This window comes from Bos mutus, chromosome 15 (genome assembly GCF_027580195.1).
Source record: "Bos mutus isolate GX-2022 chromosome 15, NWIPB_WYAK_1.1, whole genome shotgun sequence".
Classification (NCBI taxonomy): Eukaryota; Metazoa; Chordata; class Mammalia; order Artiodactyla; family Bovidae; genus Bos; species Bos mutus.
The window spans coordinates 26353691-26374496 of NC_091631.1; the positions used below are offsets into that span (position 1 = coordinate 26353691).

General features: G+C 37.7%; 1 protein-coding gene across 17 annotated transcripts in view; it reads right to left on the minus strand.

The window, feature by feature from the left end:
- EMSY (EMSY transcriptional repressor, BRCA2 interacting) overlaps positions 1–20806 on the minus strand; it is an 80800-nt gene that overhangs the window by 38816 nt on the left and 21178 nt on the right. For all 17 annotated transcript variants that reach the window (XM_070383676.1, XM_070383672.1, XM_070383673.1 and 14 more), the window contains 2 exons: positions 15170–15446; positions 10537–10791 (listed from right to left, as the gene is read on the minus strand). In XM_070383676.1, the coding sequence (XP_070239777.1) occupies positions 10537–10791; positions 15170–15446 (532 nt within the window). The remainder of the gene's footprint in view (positions 1–10536; positions 10792–15169; positions 15447–20806) is intronic.

The following is a 20806-nucleotide window of genomic DNA, read 5'->3' on the forward strand; positions in this document are numbered from 1 at the left end:
ACAACCATCTCATCCTCTGTCAGCCCCTTCTTCTCTTGCCCTCAATCTTTCCCAGCATCAAGGTCTTTACCAATGTCTACTCTTCACATCAGGTGGCCAAAGGACTGGAGTTTTCGCATCAGTCCTTCCAATGAATATTCAGGGTTGATTTCCTTTAGGATTGATTGGTTTGATCTCCTTGCTGTCCAAGGGACTCTCAAGAGTCTTCTCCAGCACTGCAATTCAAAAGCATCAATCCTAATCTCTAGTCTGTAACTAAGATTGCTTTTCTGCCCCCTAACTCGACATGAGCTACATTTTGCACCTATTATCCTTTGACTCTCTGTGAATTACATCCTGAATCTGGTGCTCACCTTTACAGCACTCGCTTCATAGACCACCCCTCATAGTTTTTCTCTTTTTGCACTACAGAAAGAAGGCCACAGGGCTACCAAACTGCCAGATTCAATTACTGGGTTACCTGATGCCACCCTTTCATTGTTTTTAGAAACAATGCAAGAGGAAGAATACAAGATCCTTACACCTTTGTTCCTCATCATTGACTCCTGACTGCAAGCCCTCATCTTATATAAGCTCTTAGACTCCTCATAGAGGTGGAAGTTCAGGTCTTGAGGCATGAGGCTGTTGTGTCGCCCTCTGCTGCTGCTGCTAAGTCGCTTCAATAGTATCCGACTGTGCGACCCAACAGACGGCAGCCCATCAGGCTCCCCTGTCCCTGGGATTCTCCAGGTAAGAACACTGGAGTGGGTTGCCACTTCCTTCTCCAATGCATCAAAGTGAAAAGTGAAAGTGAACCGCTCAGTCGTGTCTGACTCTTAGCGACCCCCTGGACTGCAGCCTATCAGGCTCCTCCACCCTCTGCTGGCTGAGGATTAAAGCCACCTTTCTAATTCCTCCAAACTCTGTCTTCGTATTTTTTTATTCGGCTTCAGAGGGCAGAGAAAGCCAAGATTTTGGCCCTAACATCACCAAATCAAAACAAAACAAACTGTGTGGTGTGCTCAACTGCTCAGTTATGTCCAACATTTTGCAACCACATGGATTGTAGCCAACCAGGCTCCTCTCTGTATGGAATTTTTCAGGCAACAATACTAGAGTAGTTGCTATTTTCTCCTCCAGGGGATCTTCCCAACCCAGGGATGGAACCTGCATCTTCTGTATCTCCTATACTGGCAGGCAGACTCTTTACCACTGAGCCACCTGGGAAGCCAATTGTGTAGTTCAGTTCAGTTAGTTCAGTTCAGTCACTCAGTCGTGTCCCATGAACTGCAGCATGCCAGGCCTCCCTGTCCATCACCAACTCCCGGAGTCCACCCAAACACATGTCCATCAAGTCGGTGATGCCATCCAACCATCTCATCCTCTGTTGTCCCCTTCTCCTCCTGCCCTCAATCTTTCCCACCATCAGGGTCTTTTCAAATGAGGCAGCTCTTCACATCAGGTGGCCAAAGTACTGGAGTTTCAGCTTCAACATCAGTTCTTCCAATGAACACCTAGGGCCGATCTCCTTTAGGATGGACTGGTTGGATCTCCTTGCAGTCCAAGGGACTCTCAAGAGTCTTCTCTAACACCACAGTTCAAAAGCATCAATTCTTCGGCACTCAGCTTTCTTCACAGTCCAACTCTCACATTCAAATATGACCACTGGAAAAACCATAGCCTTGACTAGATGGACCTTTGTTGGCAAAGTAATGTCTCTGCTTTTTAATATGCTGTCTAGGTTGGTCATAACTTTCCTTCCAAGGAGTAAGCGTCTTTTAATTTCATGGCTGCAATTACCATCTGCAGTGATTTTGGAGCCCAGAAAAATAAAGTCAGCCACTGTTTCCACTGTTTCCCTATTTGTCATGAAGTGATGGGACTGGATGCCATGATCTTAGTTTTCTGAATGTTGAGCTTTAAGGCAACTTTTTCACTCTCCTCTTTGTGTGGTAATGGATGTTAATTAAACTTATTGGGGTCATTTCATAATACATGCATATATGAATCATTATGTTATACACCTCAAACTAATAATATGTTATATGTCAATTATACCTCAATTTAAAATAAGCAAATTACAAAAACCATTCAAGAGATTGATTTCTGACAAGAAAGCATAAGGAGTTCTGCTGACAATGAAACTGGTGAAAATGATTTTTCAAAAATAAATAAATAAAACCAACCAATGAAAGGCTCTGGTGACAGTCCCAAGACTAAACGAAAAACATCTATTCAAGAATACATTTAGTAAGACAGGGGAAATCTCTAATATTTAAACTAAGACCTGTTCCGCGTCATTCCTCCCTACATGTGAAGCAAGGACTCCTCTCCAGACTGCCATAGTCAAGGGCACAGTGTTTCCTCCTTCTCCAGCTCCTAGTTGGAGGGCTTTCTTCTGAGGAGTAGAAGGACTTCAGCTTATCTCATCCTGCTCCCTGGTACCTGCTGCTAAGTCACAGGCCACTGCAGTCAAGAGGTGGCTACTCCCCTTTGCCCAGCCCCCAATCCATGGCTCTATCTTGGGCAAAAAGCCTCTGAGAATATTAGGCTCGTGACCACTCTGGCTTGTAAGACAGTGGTTCCACCACTGGGGAAAGCAAGCCGAGAGGATCTCAGGCTGCTTGCCCACTCTCCCACACTTGACTTCACTGAGTGCTGTCAGCTTACAGAGCAGGGGTAACATACATAGAAAAGACTGCCATGACCCTACCCCCAGAGTTCCAGAGCTGCCTGAGGATAAAAACAGGTCTTAGATAGCTCCCTAGCCTCTTCCCAGAGAAACTGAACTCATCTGTAACAGAGCATGGAGAAGTTCAAACCTAAGGGTGCTCTCAAAAACAGTGGAGGATGTGACGAAAAAGACTAGAGATTTCTTCAGGAAAATTAGATACCAAGGGAACATTTCATGCAGAGATGGGTACAATAAAGGACAGAAATGGTATGGACCTAACAGAAGCAGAAGATATTAAGAGGAGATGGAAAGAATACACAGAAGAACTATACAAAACAGTGTCTTAATGACTCAGATAACCAGGATAATGTGATCACTCACCTAGAGTCAGACATCCTGAAGTGTGAAGTCAAAGGCCTTCGGAAGTACTATACGAAAAAGCTAGTAGAGGTAATGGAATTCCAGCTGAGCTATTTCAAATCCTAAAAAGTTGATGCTGTGAAAGTGCTTCACTCAATATGCCAGCAAATTTGGAAAATTCAGCAGTGGCCAGAGGACTGGAAAAGGTCAGTTTTTATTCCAGTTCCAAAGAAGGGCAATGCCAAAGAATGCTCAAACTGCCACACAACTGCACTCATTTCACATGCTAGCAAGGTAATGCTCAAAATCTTCCAAGCTAGGCTTCAATAGTACATGAACCAAGAACTCCCAGATGTACAAACTGGATTTAGACAAGGCAGAGGAACCAGAGATCAAATTGCTAATATCCATTGGATCATAGAAAAAGCAAGGGAATTCCAGAAAAATACCTACTTCTGTTTCATTGACTATGCTAAAGCCTATGACTGTGTCAATCACAAAAACTGGAAAATTCTGAAAGAGATGGGAATACCAGACCACCTTACCTGCCTCCTGAGAAACGTGTATGCAGGTCAAGAAGCAACAGTTAGAACCGGACATGGAACAACAGACTGGTTCCAAATTGGGAAAGGAGTACGTCAAGGCTGTATACTGTTACCTTGCTTATTTAAATTACATGCAGAGTACATAATGCTAAATGTGGGGCTGGATGAAGCTCAAGTTGTAATCAAGATTGCCAGGAGAAATATCAATAACCTCAGATATGCAGATGACATCACCCTTATGGCAGAAAGTGAAGAGGAACTAAAGAGCCTCTTGATGAAAGTAAAAGAGGAGAGTGAAAGAGCTGGCTTAAAACTCAACATTCAGAAAAGTAAGATCATGGCATCCAGTCCCATCACTTCATGGCAAATAGATAGGGAAACAATGGAAACAGAGGCAGACTTTATTTTCTTGGGCTCCAAAATCACTGCGGACAGCGACTATAGTCATAAAATTAAAAGACACTTGCTCCTTGGAAGAAAAGTTTTGATAAACCTAGATAGTGTATTAAAAAGAAGAGCCATTACTTCACCAACAAAGGTCCTTCCAGTCAAAGCTATAGTTTTTCCAGTAGTCATTTATGAATGTGAGAGTTGGACCATAAAGAAGGCTGGGTGCCGCAGAATTGATGCTTTTGAACTGTGGTGCTGGAGAAGACCCTTGGGAGTCCCTTGGATTGCAAGGAGATAAAATCAGTCAATAATAAAGGAAATCAACCCTGAATATTCATTGGAAGGACTGATACTAAAGCTCAAGTTCCAATCCTTTGGTCACGTGATGTGAAGAGTCAACTCATTGGAAAAGATCTTGATGCTGGGAAAAATTGAGGGAAGGAGGCGAAGAGGGCTGTTAGAAGCACATTGACTGAAATCACCCACCCTGGCCAGGCACCATAGTAATCATTTGTTTGAGTTATTTTATGACAGGAGGCCCTCACAAGGAACACGGAACTAATAAGCCACCACTAATCAGAAGAGTTTGGGAAAGGTCAAAAGGAGACACCATGTGTCCAACTACCTCCCAGTATCCTTCTTGCTGGCATCCATCTTGGCTGAGCAATCCTTGGCACCACCAGGAAGGACTCTGAGTCAGAACGATTGGCCAAAGACAACCAGGAAGCTAACCCTGCCACCATAAAACCAGAGACTGCAAGCCACGTGGCAAAGCACTTCTCCTGAGTTCCCTTAGCCTGCTGCCCTCCGCCAAGCAACCTCTTTCCCAATAAAATCTCTTGCTTTGTCAGCTCATATGTCTCCTTGGACAATTCATTTCCAAGTGTTAGACAAGAGCCCACTCTCGGGCCCTGAAAGGGGTTTCCCATTCCTGCAACAGGGCAACAGAGGATGAGATGGCTTGATGATATCATCGACTCAATGGACATGAGTTTCAACAAACTCCAGGAGATACTGAAGAACAGGGAAGCCTGGCATGCTGCAGTCCATGGGGTCGCAGAGTCGGACTCCACTTAGCAACTGAAAAACAGTGGAGAAGTTCAAGCCTTAGGGTATTTCAAAACAGTGGAAGATGTGATGAAAGGCAATTCTATAAGTAGAATCATGGATTTGATTAAGATAGACTATAGGCCAGATAGTTTGTAGAAGAGAGACGAATAGTAAGGAAGCTGAGAGGAACCCTCCTATGGTAAGAACAAATATCAAAAATAGACCTTTGAAATTATTCCTTCAAAGAAGCCACAATTTGCAACAGTTTGTAGAGCAACTTATGCTCCAGAGCATTGTTGGATACAACAGAGAAATCAGTTAGTGAAGTTTAACAACTAGATGTGGTCAGGAAAAAAGAAGAAAGAGCCATACCAATACCACTGTCACCTCAGAATAACTGGGCATACCTGGAGCTGTACCTCCCTAAGGAACAATAGTGGGGGCTTATCAGTAACCTCAGATATGCAGATGACACCACCCTTATGGCAGAAAGTGAGGAGGAACTGAAAAGCCTCTTGATGAAAGTGAATGTGGAGAGTGAAAAAGTTGGCTTAAAGCTCAACATTCAGAAAACGAAGATCATGGCATCTGGTCCCATCACTTCATGGGAAATAGATGGGGAAACAGTGGAAAGAGTGTCAGACTTTATTTTTGGGGGCTCCAAGATCACTGCAGATGGTGATTGCAGCCATGAAATTAAAAGACGCTTACTCCTTGGAAGGAAAGTTATGACCAACCTAGATAGCATATTAAAAAGCAGAGACATTACTTTGTCAACAAAGGTCCGTCATTAGGGTATGGTTTTTCCATACCAAACCAAGGGTATGGTTTTTCCTGTGGTCATGTATGGATGTGAGAGTTGGACTGTGAAGAAGGCTGAGTGCCGAAGAATTGATGCTTTTGAACTATGGTGTTGGAGAAGACTCTTGAGAGTCCCTTGGACTGCAAGGAGATCCAACCAGTCCATTCTGAAGGAGATCAGCACTGGGATTTCTTTGGAAGGAATGATGCTAAAGCTGAAACTCCAGTACTTTGGCCACCTCACGCGAAGAGCTGACTCATTGGAAAAGACTCTGATGCTGGGAGGGATTGGGGGCAGGAGAAGGGGACAACAGAGGATGAGATGGCTGGATGGCATCACTGACTCGATGGACGTTGAATCTGAGTGAACTCTGGGAGTAGGTGATGGACAAAGAGGCCTGACGTGGTGCGATTCATGGGGTTGCAAAGAGTTGGACACGACTGAGCGACTGAACTGAACTCAACTTCAACAAAATAATTGATCCAGTCACTAAACAACAAATAACCATGCAAATAACAGTAACAAATCACAAATGAGGGTAGAGGAAGACCTGTACCCAGTTACAACACACAATGTCTATTATCTATATATACAATCTAAAATGTCAATGTAAAATGTCTAAAATGTCCAGTTTTCAACAAAAACATCAGGAGGCATGCAAAAAAACAGGAAAATATGACCCACACAGGGGAAAAAAAGCAGTCAACAGAAACTGTGAGAGCAATCACGTGTCAGATTTAACAACAACAACAAAAAGGCTTCAAAACAGCCATTACACATATGTTCACAGAACTAGAGGAAAGCAGGATTACAGAAGTAAAAGAAGGTATGATAACAAAGTTGCATCAAATAAAGAATATTAATTAAGCAATAGAAATTACAAAAAAGAATCAAATGGAAAATGTAGAGCTGAAAAGTATAGTAATTGAAATAAAAAATTCACTAGAAGGGCTTAAGAGTAGATTTGAACGGGCAGAAAAATGAATTAACAAACTTAAAGATAGATCACTTACAGATTATGCAAGCTGAAGAATAGAAAGAAAAAAGAATGAAAAAAATGAACATAAATGTGAAACACCAGTAAGTACACAATACATATGTAACTACAAAAAGGAAGGAACAGAGAGAAAAGGGGACATTCAAAGAAACAATGGCTGAAAATGTCCCAAATTTATTGAAAAGCAGTAACTTACACATCAGGAAGCTGGACAAACACTAAAGAAGATAAATACAAAGAGATCCACAAACAGGCATACCACACTTAAAATGCTGAAAGTCAAAGACATGGAGGAAATCCAAAAAGCATCAAGAGAACAACAATTTTTCATTTACAACGGAACTGCATCGAGGTTCGAAACTGACTTTTCGGTGGAAACAATGGAGGCCAGGAGGCAGTAGAAATATGTGTTCAAAGTGTCAAAGAAAATCCATCAACCAAGAAGCTGATATTCAGCAAAGCTATCTTTCAAATATTGCAGATGAAATAGTCTTTACCAAATAAAAATGAAGCGAATTTGTTGCTAACTGACCCCTTACAACAGACACTGAAAGAAGTTCTATGAATAGAAGGAACTAGAAACAAAACAATGATATTCACTCTTGCCAGTTATATTCAAAATTTTACCATTCTAATCAGGGAAATCAGGCAAGAAAAAGAAATACAAGGCATCCTGATTGTAACAGAAGAAACTATCTCTATTTGCAGATGATTTGATTATTTCATATAGAAAATCCTAAGGAATTCACTAAAAACTATTAGGACTAAAAGTGAGTTTAGCTAAGTTGCAGATGTAAAATCAATAGATTCAGTTGCATTTCTATACTAATCCAAGTAACTAGAAAAATAAAATACTTAAAAATAAATTAACAAAAGTGTAAAGTTAATACACTGAAAACCACTCATTTCAACAGTGTTGAAAGAAATTAAAGATCTAAATAAACACAGAAACATCCCATGTTCATGGATCAGAAGATTTAATATTATAAAGATGGTAATACTCCTTGGCTGATCTACAGATTCAAAGCAAACCCATGAGATTTTCAGCTTTCTCCTTTGTAGAAAGTGACAAGCTGATTTCAAATTTCATGCAGAATCGCAAGGGACTCAGAACAGCCAAAACATCTTTTAAAAAACAACAGAACAGGAATATTCACACTTCCTGATTTCAAAGCTTAATATAAACCAATGGTAATCAAATCAGCACAGAGACAGACGTATAATGGAATACAATTGAGAATCCTGAAATAAAGTCATACACGTTTTCAGTGGATTTTCCACAAGGGTACTGAGATCATTGAATGAAGGAACAGTCTTTTTTAAAAATGGTATTGGGATAATCAAAGCTCAATATGCAAAGAATGAAGTGGGATCCTTACTTCACACCATTACAAAATTAATCAAAACAGATCAGAGATCTAAATTTAAGAGGTAAAAGTATCAATCTCTTAGGAAAAACATAAGGATAATCTTCATAACCTAGGATCTGGCAAAAGATTCTTAAATAAGATACCAAAAGTACAAGCAACACAAGAAAAAAATCAACTGTATATCATCAAAATTAAAGGCACTTGTGCTTCAAAGGACACCATCAAGAAATGAAAAAACGACCCACAGAATGGGAGGAAATGTTGGAAGTTTATGTATCTGATAAAGGCTTAATATCTAAAATACGTATAGCAAAAAAAAAAAAAAACCACCTTTCAGTTCAATAATAAAAAGACAAATAACTCAATTTAAAAATGGCAAAAGATATAAATAGACATTTCTCCAAGGTAGATATAAAAAGGGCCAATAATCACATGAAAAGACACTCAACACTATTAGTTATCAGAGAAACACAAATCAAAACCACAATGAAATATCACTTCACACTTCACACAAAGTACTAGTTGCTAGAATCCAAAAATCAGAGACAAACAAGTGTTATCAATGAACAAGTGGATAAACAGAATGTGCAAATATTATTTGGCCATAAGAGGGAATGAAACACTAATACATTCTATTTCATAAATGAACCTTGAAATCATTGTGAAGTAAAAGAAGCCAGTCACAAAAGATCACACATTAAATGACTGCATTCACATAAAAACCCAGAGTACAGAAATCTAGAGACAGAAAGTAGATTAGTGGTTGCTTAAGACTAAGAGGTTGTCATGGTGGGACTTCTTTTGAAAGTGATGAAAATATTCTAAAAATCAACTGTGGTGATGGTTGTACATATCTGTGAATATACGGAGTGAGTGAAAGCTGCTCAGTCATGTCCGACTCTTTGTGATCCTACGGCTGTAGCCCACCACGCTCCTCTGTCCATGGAATTCTCCAGGCAAGAATACTGGAGTGGGTAGCCATTCCATTCTCCAAGGGATCTTTCTGACCCAGCAACTGAATCCAGATCTCCTACACTGTAGGCAGATTCTTTACCATCTGAGCCACCAAGGATATACCTACCATTAAATAGTACTCTAAATGGGTTGAATGGTAGGTGAATTCTCTCTCAATAAAGCTCTTTTTTTAAAAAAATTCCAGAGCATTTTGAAAAGGAAAACTTTACACTTCTTTCTTGAAAGCACATATACCATTGAAACTAAAGCCTGACAGAGACTGCAGGCAAAAAGAAAACAAGAGATCAATTTCCCTATGACTACTGATCCATTGTACTATCCATACCTCATACTAGCTGTGAGGCAGTGACCAAATGGTACAAAGTTCCAGTCAAAAGGTACAAACTTACAGTTAAAAGACACATAAGTGCTGGGGATGTAATGTACAGCATGATGACTATAGTTAACAGTACTGCATTGTATACTGCAAGTCGCTGAGAGTAAATCTTAAAAGTTCTCATCACAAGAAAAAACACTGCAACTATGTGTGGTGATGATGCTTACTGGAGTAATCATTTTGTTATATATATATATATATATCATCAAATCATTATGCTACATATAAAGCTAATACAATGTTATATCAATTACATCTTAAAAAAATAATAAAATGTTCCTATCAAGAAAGTAAACAAAAAATTGAAAATATCAGGATCTCCCAAAGTCCTGTTCTACTCTGAAATAAAATATAGATTCCATGGAGGAAAAAAAAAAATCCATTTTCTTTTCTTAAAGATATTAAGTATGTTATGAGGCATTTAATCTCCTTAAATCTAAGACTCTATCCTATCTGCCTTTCTAGTCAATACCTTTATGATTCAGTAACTTACGTTATTGTCTCCTACCCTTGAGTGCCCAATGTGCTAGCACCCTGTGCTAGAGATGATTTCAATAAACTGTTACGCCACATTTCTTCACTGTACACAGTGTCTTTTAATCTTAGTACCTCTGCCTAGCACCTAGCAACTCATGCCAAATTCACAATATGACCTCTAACACAAGACTCCCCAGACTAATTTTTCTACTGCTCACTTCTCATAACCCCAGTGGGCTCCAGAGTATAGTTCTAAAATCTGGGTTTGTTTCCTCTGCTTCCTTTTATCTCTCCTGAAAGTTCACTGAAGAAAACCTGTTCCTGCTGTGCAAACTGCTTTTTCATTCTTCTCTATTCCCAAGCATCAGTTTCCTCTATATAAATATCCCCAACATGAGGGCCTCAGAATATACTTTGGAATTAAAACTCTTGTGCTTAAGGAGCCTATATGTGGAAGTAAATCCATATATATTATTACAATTTTCAGAGAACTGGTGACTGGGGAAGAATTACCATCTCCTATAAACATTTTTCCATTTACCTGACTCCTGTTTGATTTGAATGGTAGGCTTGATACCCGGTGGCAAAGGAGACTGCTGAGGCTGCTGCTGATGAGATACTGGAGAAGGCTGGGCCACCTGTTGCTGTGTCTGTTGCTGCACTTGATGTAACTGCTGCTTAGGAGACTGCTGATGCTGTTTAGGAAACTGTGCAAGAATCTGAGTTGGGGCACCCACTAAGCTTTTGGGAGAAGGAAGTCTGGTTGATGCCATTTTGATTGCTGACGTAGATACACCTATAGAAAAGTAAGGAAAAGAACATTTAAAATTAAAGCATAATTAAAACTACTTCTGGTTATTATAGTAGATAATAATTTAAAACTAGGTAAATCAAAGAAACAATGATTATCCAACACCTAGGGTCAGATATAATGTATGTAGTATTTTACATATCTGATATCTAGTCCTCAAACTTTGCAAGAGAGGCATCATTGCTCCAACACTCAAAAAACTAATTCATTTTCCCTTGGTGAAGAGTCAAAACAAAAGAAACATCAACCAGCACATTCTCACTCATCTCTCAATAGGTTTTTCTCTTGGAAAATATAGATTCTCAATGTGAATAAAAGAACAAAAGCAAACTAAGTTTGGTTTTGTTTTTTGCAAACTAAGTTTTGAATACAGTTTTTTAAATATTGCTTTTCAGGTTTTAATGAGTCAATTTAAAAATGGCATTAGACAAAATAATTCATACTGAAACATTCACCTTTTATTATTTAGCATGGTAAAGCAGCTCTTCTGTATCTCATTTCCAATAAAGTAAATATCAGTTGTTTCTTGAGAACTGGGTCATTAAATAATCATGTGGAAAGGTACAAGTGGGCATACTATTTAATATATCCATAGCAAAAAATTCTCATGATAAGAGTATTTAAGAAATTTTTCAGTGCAATGCTAGTATTAGCAAGCATGCACAGGAAGCAAATACCAACAATTTTCACTACAGATGTTATGAGTTTGAGAAAAATTATTCCCTCTCCCAGATTTTTCATCAGTAATTTTACAATTCATCAACAACACAAGAGGACTATTATCTGTAATGAAGAGAAACTGATAAATTAATAACCTAATTATAAAAATCTAATTATCAAACAGGCTATTTCACACCTTCCTCCCCCACAGCCCTATTATGACATTTATATTGCAATTCAGAAAAAAAATTTAAATATCACATTTGTATGTAAAATGTTTCTGGAGAATAATAAAAATGAAGAAGAAATCTTAAGACACTCCAACTCAGTTTTCCTGTATGTTGAGTTTACCCTGCACTATAATTCTCTAAGGGTTGTTTAACGGATCAGGTAAAACCACAGATTGAGGAATATTTTGAGAGAAGACAAAAGAAAGATGCAGTTAGAATCAGCTCAAGGGCTTACTCATCTTATTTACACATTATTCTTCCACCTTGCTCACCTCCATCCCTCCCTGACTGCTAGGATTTTAGTGACATGTGTCTGCTATATTGCTTAGTTTTACTGAACTAGATTATCTCTGGAGCCCCTTTCAAGTGCCAACGTTTTAAAACTTAATGAATATAAAGTGTTATTCAAGTGAAAGTATTTTTAAACTATCTGAAAACTTTAACCTTTACACTGCATTAATGAACTCTTGTATTAACTGAGGTAAACTGTGCACATGAGGAACCTAACCAATCTATGTTCTCTACATCCTTTTATACAGGAGCACATTTGAATTGACAGGGTTGAGGAATTTCATAACAAGAGGATTTCATGAAACAGAAATGGAAAATGGGAATTGGGTTCAGGGCCAGACTAAAAAGACAAATATAGTAAAGAGAACAGGAGTATTAGTGTATACAACAAAATAGGAAGTACCATGTTACTTAGGTTGAAGTGCAATCAAGGAGGAAAATAAAAGCAGAAGACTGTCACAATATTTGGTAAGGTAATTCATCAAGTCTATAAAACATCATTAGAAGAATGAGACAAAAGAAATTTCTCTCACCAAAGTAAGAGAAAAGACAATGGCAACAGGATTTATCTGAGAAACAATAAAAAGTAGAAAAATAATAGTGATCAATCTGAGTAATAAATAATAGTCCATTCTTCTGTTAATGAAGAACAAGAGTCAGATGAATTTAAGAGATAAGATAAAAAAGGTTATTTATGACTTATAGTCTGATAAATACTATATGAAAACTAGAGGGGATAAAAGGGAAGAATCATGTTGTGATACATACTGAAGTATTTATAACCAAAATTATGATATTTAGGATTTGCTTCAAAATATTCTGGGTCAGGAATATGTAGAGGAAAAAAGCAGGTATAGATGAAACAAGACTGACCATGTGTTGCTCATCACTGAAGCTGGGTAATGGGCACATGGGTATTCATTTTACTATTCTATCTGCTTATGTGCTTGCAATTTTCCATAATAAAAAAGAAAATTTCAGTTATCCTATTTCGTAGATGACCAATTCAGTATAAACATTCTAATTGGTAGAATTTAGGACTTCTTATGTTCCAAATATGTAGTTCCTCTCCATACACATGAGCCAACCATACACAATTCCCCTAAACTCTGCTTTTAGAGCCAGTCAGATGATATCACTTAAATGGCAGAAAGCAAAGAGGAACTAAAGAGCCTCTTAATGATGGTGAAAGAGGAAAGTGAAAACGCTGGCTTAAAACTCAACATTCAAAAAACTAAGATCATGGCATTTGATCCCATCACTTCATAGCAAATAGATGGGGAAACAGTGGAAACAGTGACAGATTATTTTTCTGGGCTCCAAAATCACTGCGGATGGTGACTGCAGCTATGAAATTAAAACATGCTTGCTCCTTGGAAGAAAAGCTATGACAAGCCTAGACAGTGCATTAAAAAGCAGAAACATCACTTTGCTGACAAAAGTCCACATAGTCAAAGCTATGATTTTTTTCAGTAGTCACGTATGGATGTGAGAGCTGGACCATAAAGAAGGCTGAGTGCTAAAGAATTGATGCTTTCTAATTGTGGTGCTGGAGAAGGCTCCTGAGAGTCCCTTGGACTGCAAGATCAAAACAGTCAATCCTAAAGGATATCAACCCTGAATATTCATTGGAAGGACTGATGCTAAAGTTGAAGCTCCAATCCTTGTCCATGTGATTCAAAGAGCCAACTCATTGGAAAAGACCCTAATGTTGGGAAAGACTGAGGGCAACAGAAGCAGGTAATAGAGGATAAGATGGCTGGACAGCATCACTGAGTCAATGGACATGAGCTTGAGCAAACTCCAGGAGATAGTGAAGGACAGGGAAGCCTGGTGTGCTGCAGTCCATGCGGTCACAAAGAGTCAGATACGACTTAGCGCCTGAACAACTACACATATTAACATGGCGTCCTCCACCAGGTCTTATTGTTATTAAGACTCTTCCCCCTCCACCACCAGCTGCCCCTAGAAGAATAACCAGTAACAGATACATCAGCTCTAAAACAGTTTGTCTTTAGTCCCCAAAAGAAGCAGACACTGAATGCCATAGTGCCCCAGGTACCTACAAAGAAGCTACTGAAGAAGCCCTGCACTCAGATCACAACTGCAGTTTATATATTACCACTTCTGCTAACATTTACCTTTTTCTAAGAAAATGCCTTAATTTCTTAGCCCTTATATCTAAATTAAGTATCTCAAACAAAAACTCAAAATAATCATACACTTTCCTTGGAGTATCTACATTTGGATAGTTTCCTTTTATATCTCTCATGCTCTACTGAATTCCACTGAATTTAGGAGAAATCTCTGAGATGTCCTGTCTAGCTCTCCTATGACAACTTAGGGCTCAAAGATATACAGGATGCTAAGAAACAAAGGAGAAAATAGGGAAGTCAAAGTCACAGGTTCCCAAAAGATTCAGAAGATACCTGGAGAAAATTAAGAATGAAAAATGGAAGCATGGAATATTCATTTGCCTAAAGGTATTTCAATAATAACGAAGAGAAATACCAGTCAGTCAAACCAGTCAATCCTAAAGAAAATCAACCCTGAATATTCGGTGGAAAGACTGATGCTGAAGCTGAAGCTCCAATATTTGTGCCACCTGATGCAAAGAGCCAACTCACTGGAAAAGACCCTGATGCTGGGAAAGATTGAAGACGGGAAGAGAAAGGAACGACAGAGGACAAGATGATTGGATAGCAACACCGACAGCAACACGGACATGAGTTTGAGCAAACTCTGGGAGATGATGAAGGACAGGGAACGCTGACATGCTGCAGTCCATGGGGTCGCAAAGAGTCGGACACAACTGGGTGACTGAACAACAAGAGAAATACCCTTCTTTTCTCAAATAACAATTTCACAAAAGGGAAATGTGCGTGTGTTGTTGGGGGGCGGGGATTAAATCAGAAGCTTGGTATGAACACTACTATATATAAAACAGATAATCAACAAGGACCTACTATATATATAGCACAGGGAACTCTATTCAATATTCTGTGATAATCTATAAGAGAAAAGAAACTAAAGAAGAATGAATCTATGTATAACTGAATCACTTTGCTGTACACCTGAAACTAACACATTGTAAATCAATTATACTCCAATAAAATTAAAATATTATGAAAAAAAATTCCATACACTACAGGGACAGAATTTTGTGATGAATTACCACTTACCTTGTGCTACTGTTGACATGACCACAGATGGTGTGGAAGAAACCACAGCTGTTACTGCAACTGTATTAGGAATAGGTGATGGTGTAGAACTGCTGCTGCCACTGCTGCTACTACTGACCAGAGAGGACTGTGAAGCAGTTATAACCACTGGTGGCTTCTGAGTTGTGGAAGCAATGACTGATGTTGGTACAAGCTTAGTGACTGCTGCATAGTTATGGGATTTGGAGAGAATGTTGGGCACGAAGGTTGAACTTGGTGATGTGGTCACTATAATAACCTAAGGAAGGTAAAATAAGTTATTTTCATGTACCTATCACACTACTAATGTATCCAGACTCACAGTTTATACAATTTAAAAATAGCTTATGAAACACAATGAAGCAATTCAAGAAAAAGAAATTTACAACTAAAAATATATGAAAGCTTTCCTTTACTAGTGATCATCAATATTTATTTAAAAGAAACAACTTTTACTAACCAAACATTTTAAAAGACAACATTCAATGCTGTACAGATGCAGCATTTCAATATGCTCAGGAAGTATAAACTGGTATAATTTTTCTAGAAAATAATTTGGATAGTCATTCATTTATAAATATTTGTTGAGCATCTACTATGTGCCAGGCATGGTTCTAGAGGCTGAGGCTAGTGGAATGAACAAAACAGAAAAATTTCTAATTTCCATTAAACTACAGTCCAGTAAGGGGAGAAAAATAGTAAACGAGTAGAAAAATATATGTCATGTTGAGATAAATGGAAGACACAATAAAGCAGGGCAGAAAACAAAAGAAAAAGGGGGTGGTATACAGTTTTTTATAAAATGTTCAATGAAGATCTCTCTGACAAGGTGATAAATAAGCAGAAACTCCAAGTAGGGGTTGAATCACACTGCTACCTAGAGGAGAGCATCCAATGGAACAGGGAACAGTGAATAATAAGCTCCTGAGGGAGAAACAAGCTTGGTATGTTCAAGAAACCTCAAGGACCTAATAAATTGGATTGGAATTTATAAGACAGAGAGTAGTAGCAGACAGGCTTAGTAAAGTAATGGGGGACTAGATGATGTAAGACCATGTTGATATGTATACCCTTGATATATGATATGATGAAAATGGCATTTTATCTCTGTGGTCTTCCTTCTAAAAACCCGTAACCATAATCTAATCATAAGAAAAACACGAGATAAATTAAAGAAGTGGGGCATACTACAAAATATCTGACTAGTCCACAAAACTGTCAAGGTCCTCAAACACAAGGAAAGTATGAAAAACTTTCACAACCAAGAGGAGTCTAAGAAGACATAACAAGAAAATGTAATGTGGTATCCTGGAACAGAAAAAGACAATAGGTAAAAACTAGAGAAATCTGAATAAACCATGGGCTTTATTAATATTAATGTATCAATACTGGTTTATTAATTGGAGCAAATGTACCATATTAACACAAAATGTAAGAACAAGGGAAACTGAGTGCAGAGTATATGAGAACTCTCTGTACTATTTTTTCAATTTTCCTATAAATCCAAATCTGTTCAAAAAAATAAAGTACTTTTTACAAAGCACTACTCAATTTGCTAGGTGAAAAGTACAGCCAGGCAGAGACAGGAGAAACAGGAAGACAAATTAGGAGACTCCTGAAAACCAAGCAGAGAAGATGGCGACCAAAATGTCTGTAGTAAAACTGACAAAAAGTGAACAAATTCTGAATATATTTAAAGGAAAACCAACTTGATTTGCTCACAGACACAGAAAATGGAGGGAAAAAGAGGCAGGATAGAGACTTCAAGGTTAACCACTAGGACTTGAAAAATGTAGGTGACAGAGGAGAAAGCATTTCAGAAAGAGGGAACAGGACGGCGCAAAAGATCAAAGGTAGGAATTAGTCTGATGTATTTAAAAACAGAAAAGAGAGCCAGTGCAGCAAAAGCATACAAGGCAAGGAAGGGTTACAAAAGTAAGCAGAGGCCAGATCAAATTTGCAAACCAGAGTAAAGAATCTAAATTTTATACTAAGTATAATGGGAAGCCATGGGAAGATTTTAAGTAAAGAAATAGCAAAACCTGATTTATAGTTTAAAATATCATTCTAGTTGCTGGGTGATGAGAGTTAAGAGTGGAAGCAGTGAGACTAGTAAAGAAGTCACTGCAGTAGACTAGGCAAGAAATGGGAGAGGCTGCTCGGACTAGGGTGTTAGTAGTCAAAGAGAAGTGATCAGATTCAGATTACTTTAAGACAAAGAGTCAACAGGACTTGCTGATGTATGGAAATGGCAGTTGAGGAAAAGAAGAGAATCAAGATTAGCTCCTAGAGCTAATACACACTGGTTTACTGAAATCTCCTAACAATTTTACCACAGAGATTACTATTATTATCCCCATTTTACAGTTGAGAACACAAAACCATTTATAAATCTGTAGTATCAGCTTTATTCTGGGCAAGAATAATGGTAGTTTAGTGATACCCCAAATGATACTAAGTGAATTTTTCCTCTTTAACCAGAATTACTTTTTACCTACCTAGGACAGAAAATTGTTTTGAAAAACCCAAAGAATTTAAGAGAGAAATTCTTTTTTTTAATTTTTATATCAGTCCTAAAGAATGTCTGAAATTAAATCAGTAAGTCAAACTTACTGATGTCTGTCTGTACTCAGTACTGACATCTCAAAGAAGCTTTGACGTCATATCATTATTATTATATATTCCAGTGTTAGAGAATTCTAAGTAGTGTCCATTACTTTAAGAAGTTTGTTGATTATTTGAGGAGTCAAGAGACATATGAGTCTTGACCAGCAAAAACCTCTATAGAGCTGACCAGCGTACTTCTACATAGACTCAATCAGCAAACCTCTACATAGCACTACTACAAACACAATCATTAGCCTTCATATAAACTGAGAAGTAGACCAATATGGTGAAAAGACCCAAAGTTAAGAGTCAAATGAACCTGAGAACTCTGAGTAGAGAATCTCTGCTACTAACTAATGGTAGGGCCCCGGATATGTGAAAATCTCTATGTTCCAATTTTCATCTATAAAATAGGGATAATAATACTTACCTTACAAACCATTATAAGGCTTAAGTGAGATAATGATGTGAAGCATCTAACATAGTGCTAGGCACATAGCAGGTGGTCAATATTTGGCAGTTTACAAATGGTACTTAATAGTATCTTATTACTACTACTTAATAAATGTTAGAAGGATATCAGTAAAGCTGTTATAGATCAAATCAACCTGAAAATTAAAATTTTAATATATCAAATTAATGTGGAAATTTATTTTAATGTACTCTATTTTTGTTTCATTAAAAAATTTTATATATCTTTTTCCCAAATTCTGATACTCCTGAGAATCCAAAGAGCTCACAGTTACTATCAACTAGCCAAGCCAATTAATAGTAGTAATAGTAATGGCAGGTTTCATATTTGCCAATTCTGAACTAATAGTAGTACCTTCCTAGAGCACAGTTTTTAAAGGGACTCTGTGGCACAGATGAGAATTAGCCAAGGCTTGGCAGGAAAGTTGCCACACTTAACAGGCAATATCTGTCATGGGTAGGGAAAGGGAAGCATTCACACTTGGGTCAAATATTTTTAATTTTAGAACTAGAGTATACATGTAGACTTCTAATATTGAGACAATAACATTTCAGCAAAATAAATATAGAATCTTTGAAAGCATGTTTTAGATTATAGGTATAAATGATAAAATATACTTTGAGATTTCAGTCTGCAAGCTAATTTCTGATTTGAAAAGGGGTTATCCAAAATTAGAGATCCACCTTGAAGAAAATTTACTTGTACTTCAGTTACGTGTTACAATAAGGAAAACAAAGGGATTTTGAAACCAAGAGAACCAAACAGTGTTTATTCAGGCCATAATTCAAATTACTGACCTTCTAGCACTCACAAAAACTCCTTAAGAGTGCTGGGACTTGCACCCTAAGGATAAAATGAAAAATATCAATCAAGCATGTGAAAGCATAAAGCTATATTCTGTTGCTTTGTTTATATAAGTGTTGTACCAATGTTATACTTAAAATGAAGGCACCACATTAACACAGGTGGAAATTTGTCTACCCTGAAAATACATGACCTATTTGAGTTTGAATCAAGTCCACAAATTCATAAATAATTATACTTAATGTAAAGTAATTCCTAAGTTGACTTCCATAGGATTTGTGAGAAATCCAAGGTGAATAGAATAATGGTAACAGCTTTACAGAGATTTCAAAAAAATCCAATTATCCAGCAAAAGGAAAACAAAAAACATACCAAAAATCCAGTGTATCTATTAGTCCTACCCACATTCAGCTTCTCCAAGAAATAACAAAATTAATGGCACTGAATACACATGAAGAGTATAGTTTTGCACCTAAAACAAAATAAATACTAGATACTTAGTAAATATTTGTGGAATGAATAGGTCTTAATTTTATTTTTTTTTTGGCTGTGCTAGGTCTTCATTGCTGCACAGGCTTTCTCAAGGTATGGCAAGTGGGAGCTATTCTAGTTGCAGTGCGTGGGCTTCTCATTGCAATGGCTTCTCTTTGGAACACAGGCTCCAGGGCATGCAGGCTTCAGCAGGTGTGGCACATGGACTCAGTAGTTATGGCTCCCGGGCTCTAGAGCACAGGTTCAGTAGTTGCAGTAAAGGGGCTTAGTTGGTAAATGGCATGTGGGATCTTCTGGGAGCAGGAATTGAACCCATGTCTCCTGTACTGGCAGGCGGATTCTTTACCACTGAGCCACCAGAAAAGCCAATTTAATTTGTTTTACATGTTTATTCAACACAGTAGGACAAATCTAAGGTTCTAAGCCTGGAATATTATGGGATGACTCATGCATGACTTTGGAGATAAATATGTCCTCTTATGAGCATTACAAGTCTGACAACCTCAACTATCCATTTTCAATTGACAATTCAGAAGAAAAGGAAAAATTAAAATTAAAAAGTTCACCAATTTCACTTATAGGTGAGCCCCCATCTATTATAAGAATTTCTACATAAGTTTACTAAGAAGACTGGAAAGTTAATTTAAATGTCAGGTGACATTTACTGAGTATTCATCATATGTACTATGTTAAGTACTTTCCACGAATCATCTCAATTAAGTAGTAAGCACTATTATTATCTTTGTTTTTAAAGGAAACTGAGGCTCAAGAGAGATTGAGAGCAACTACTAGAACCATATATACTTATTCATTCAACAAATATTAGTTAACACCTACTGCATGTCAAGCACTGTTCTAAACACTAGGAAATAGTAATGAATAAGACCAAGTCTCTACCTTCAGTAACTTATACTGTATGGGAGAAATAGAAAATAAACAAATAAGTAACATAATGTCAACTAGTTATAAGTATAATGAATAAAAGTAAAATAAGACAGAATAAGGAAATAAAAGGACATAGACTAGAGGTGGGTGCTCTTTTAGGTATAACTTTGCTACATTATTTCTCAAATATCAAAAGAGCAGAAGAGAAGAGGGAGATGAGAAGAGAATTACTGATAAAATGGATCCAGCAAAGAAGGTAGTACAAATTTACAGAAGTAGATTTAAATATTCTTGGAGTATAGCAGGCTAAAGACACCTAATATCCAGCTAGCCCAGAAAACAATAATTAAAATGTATAA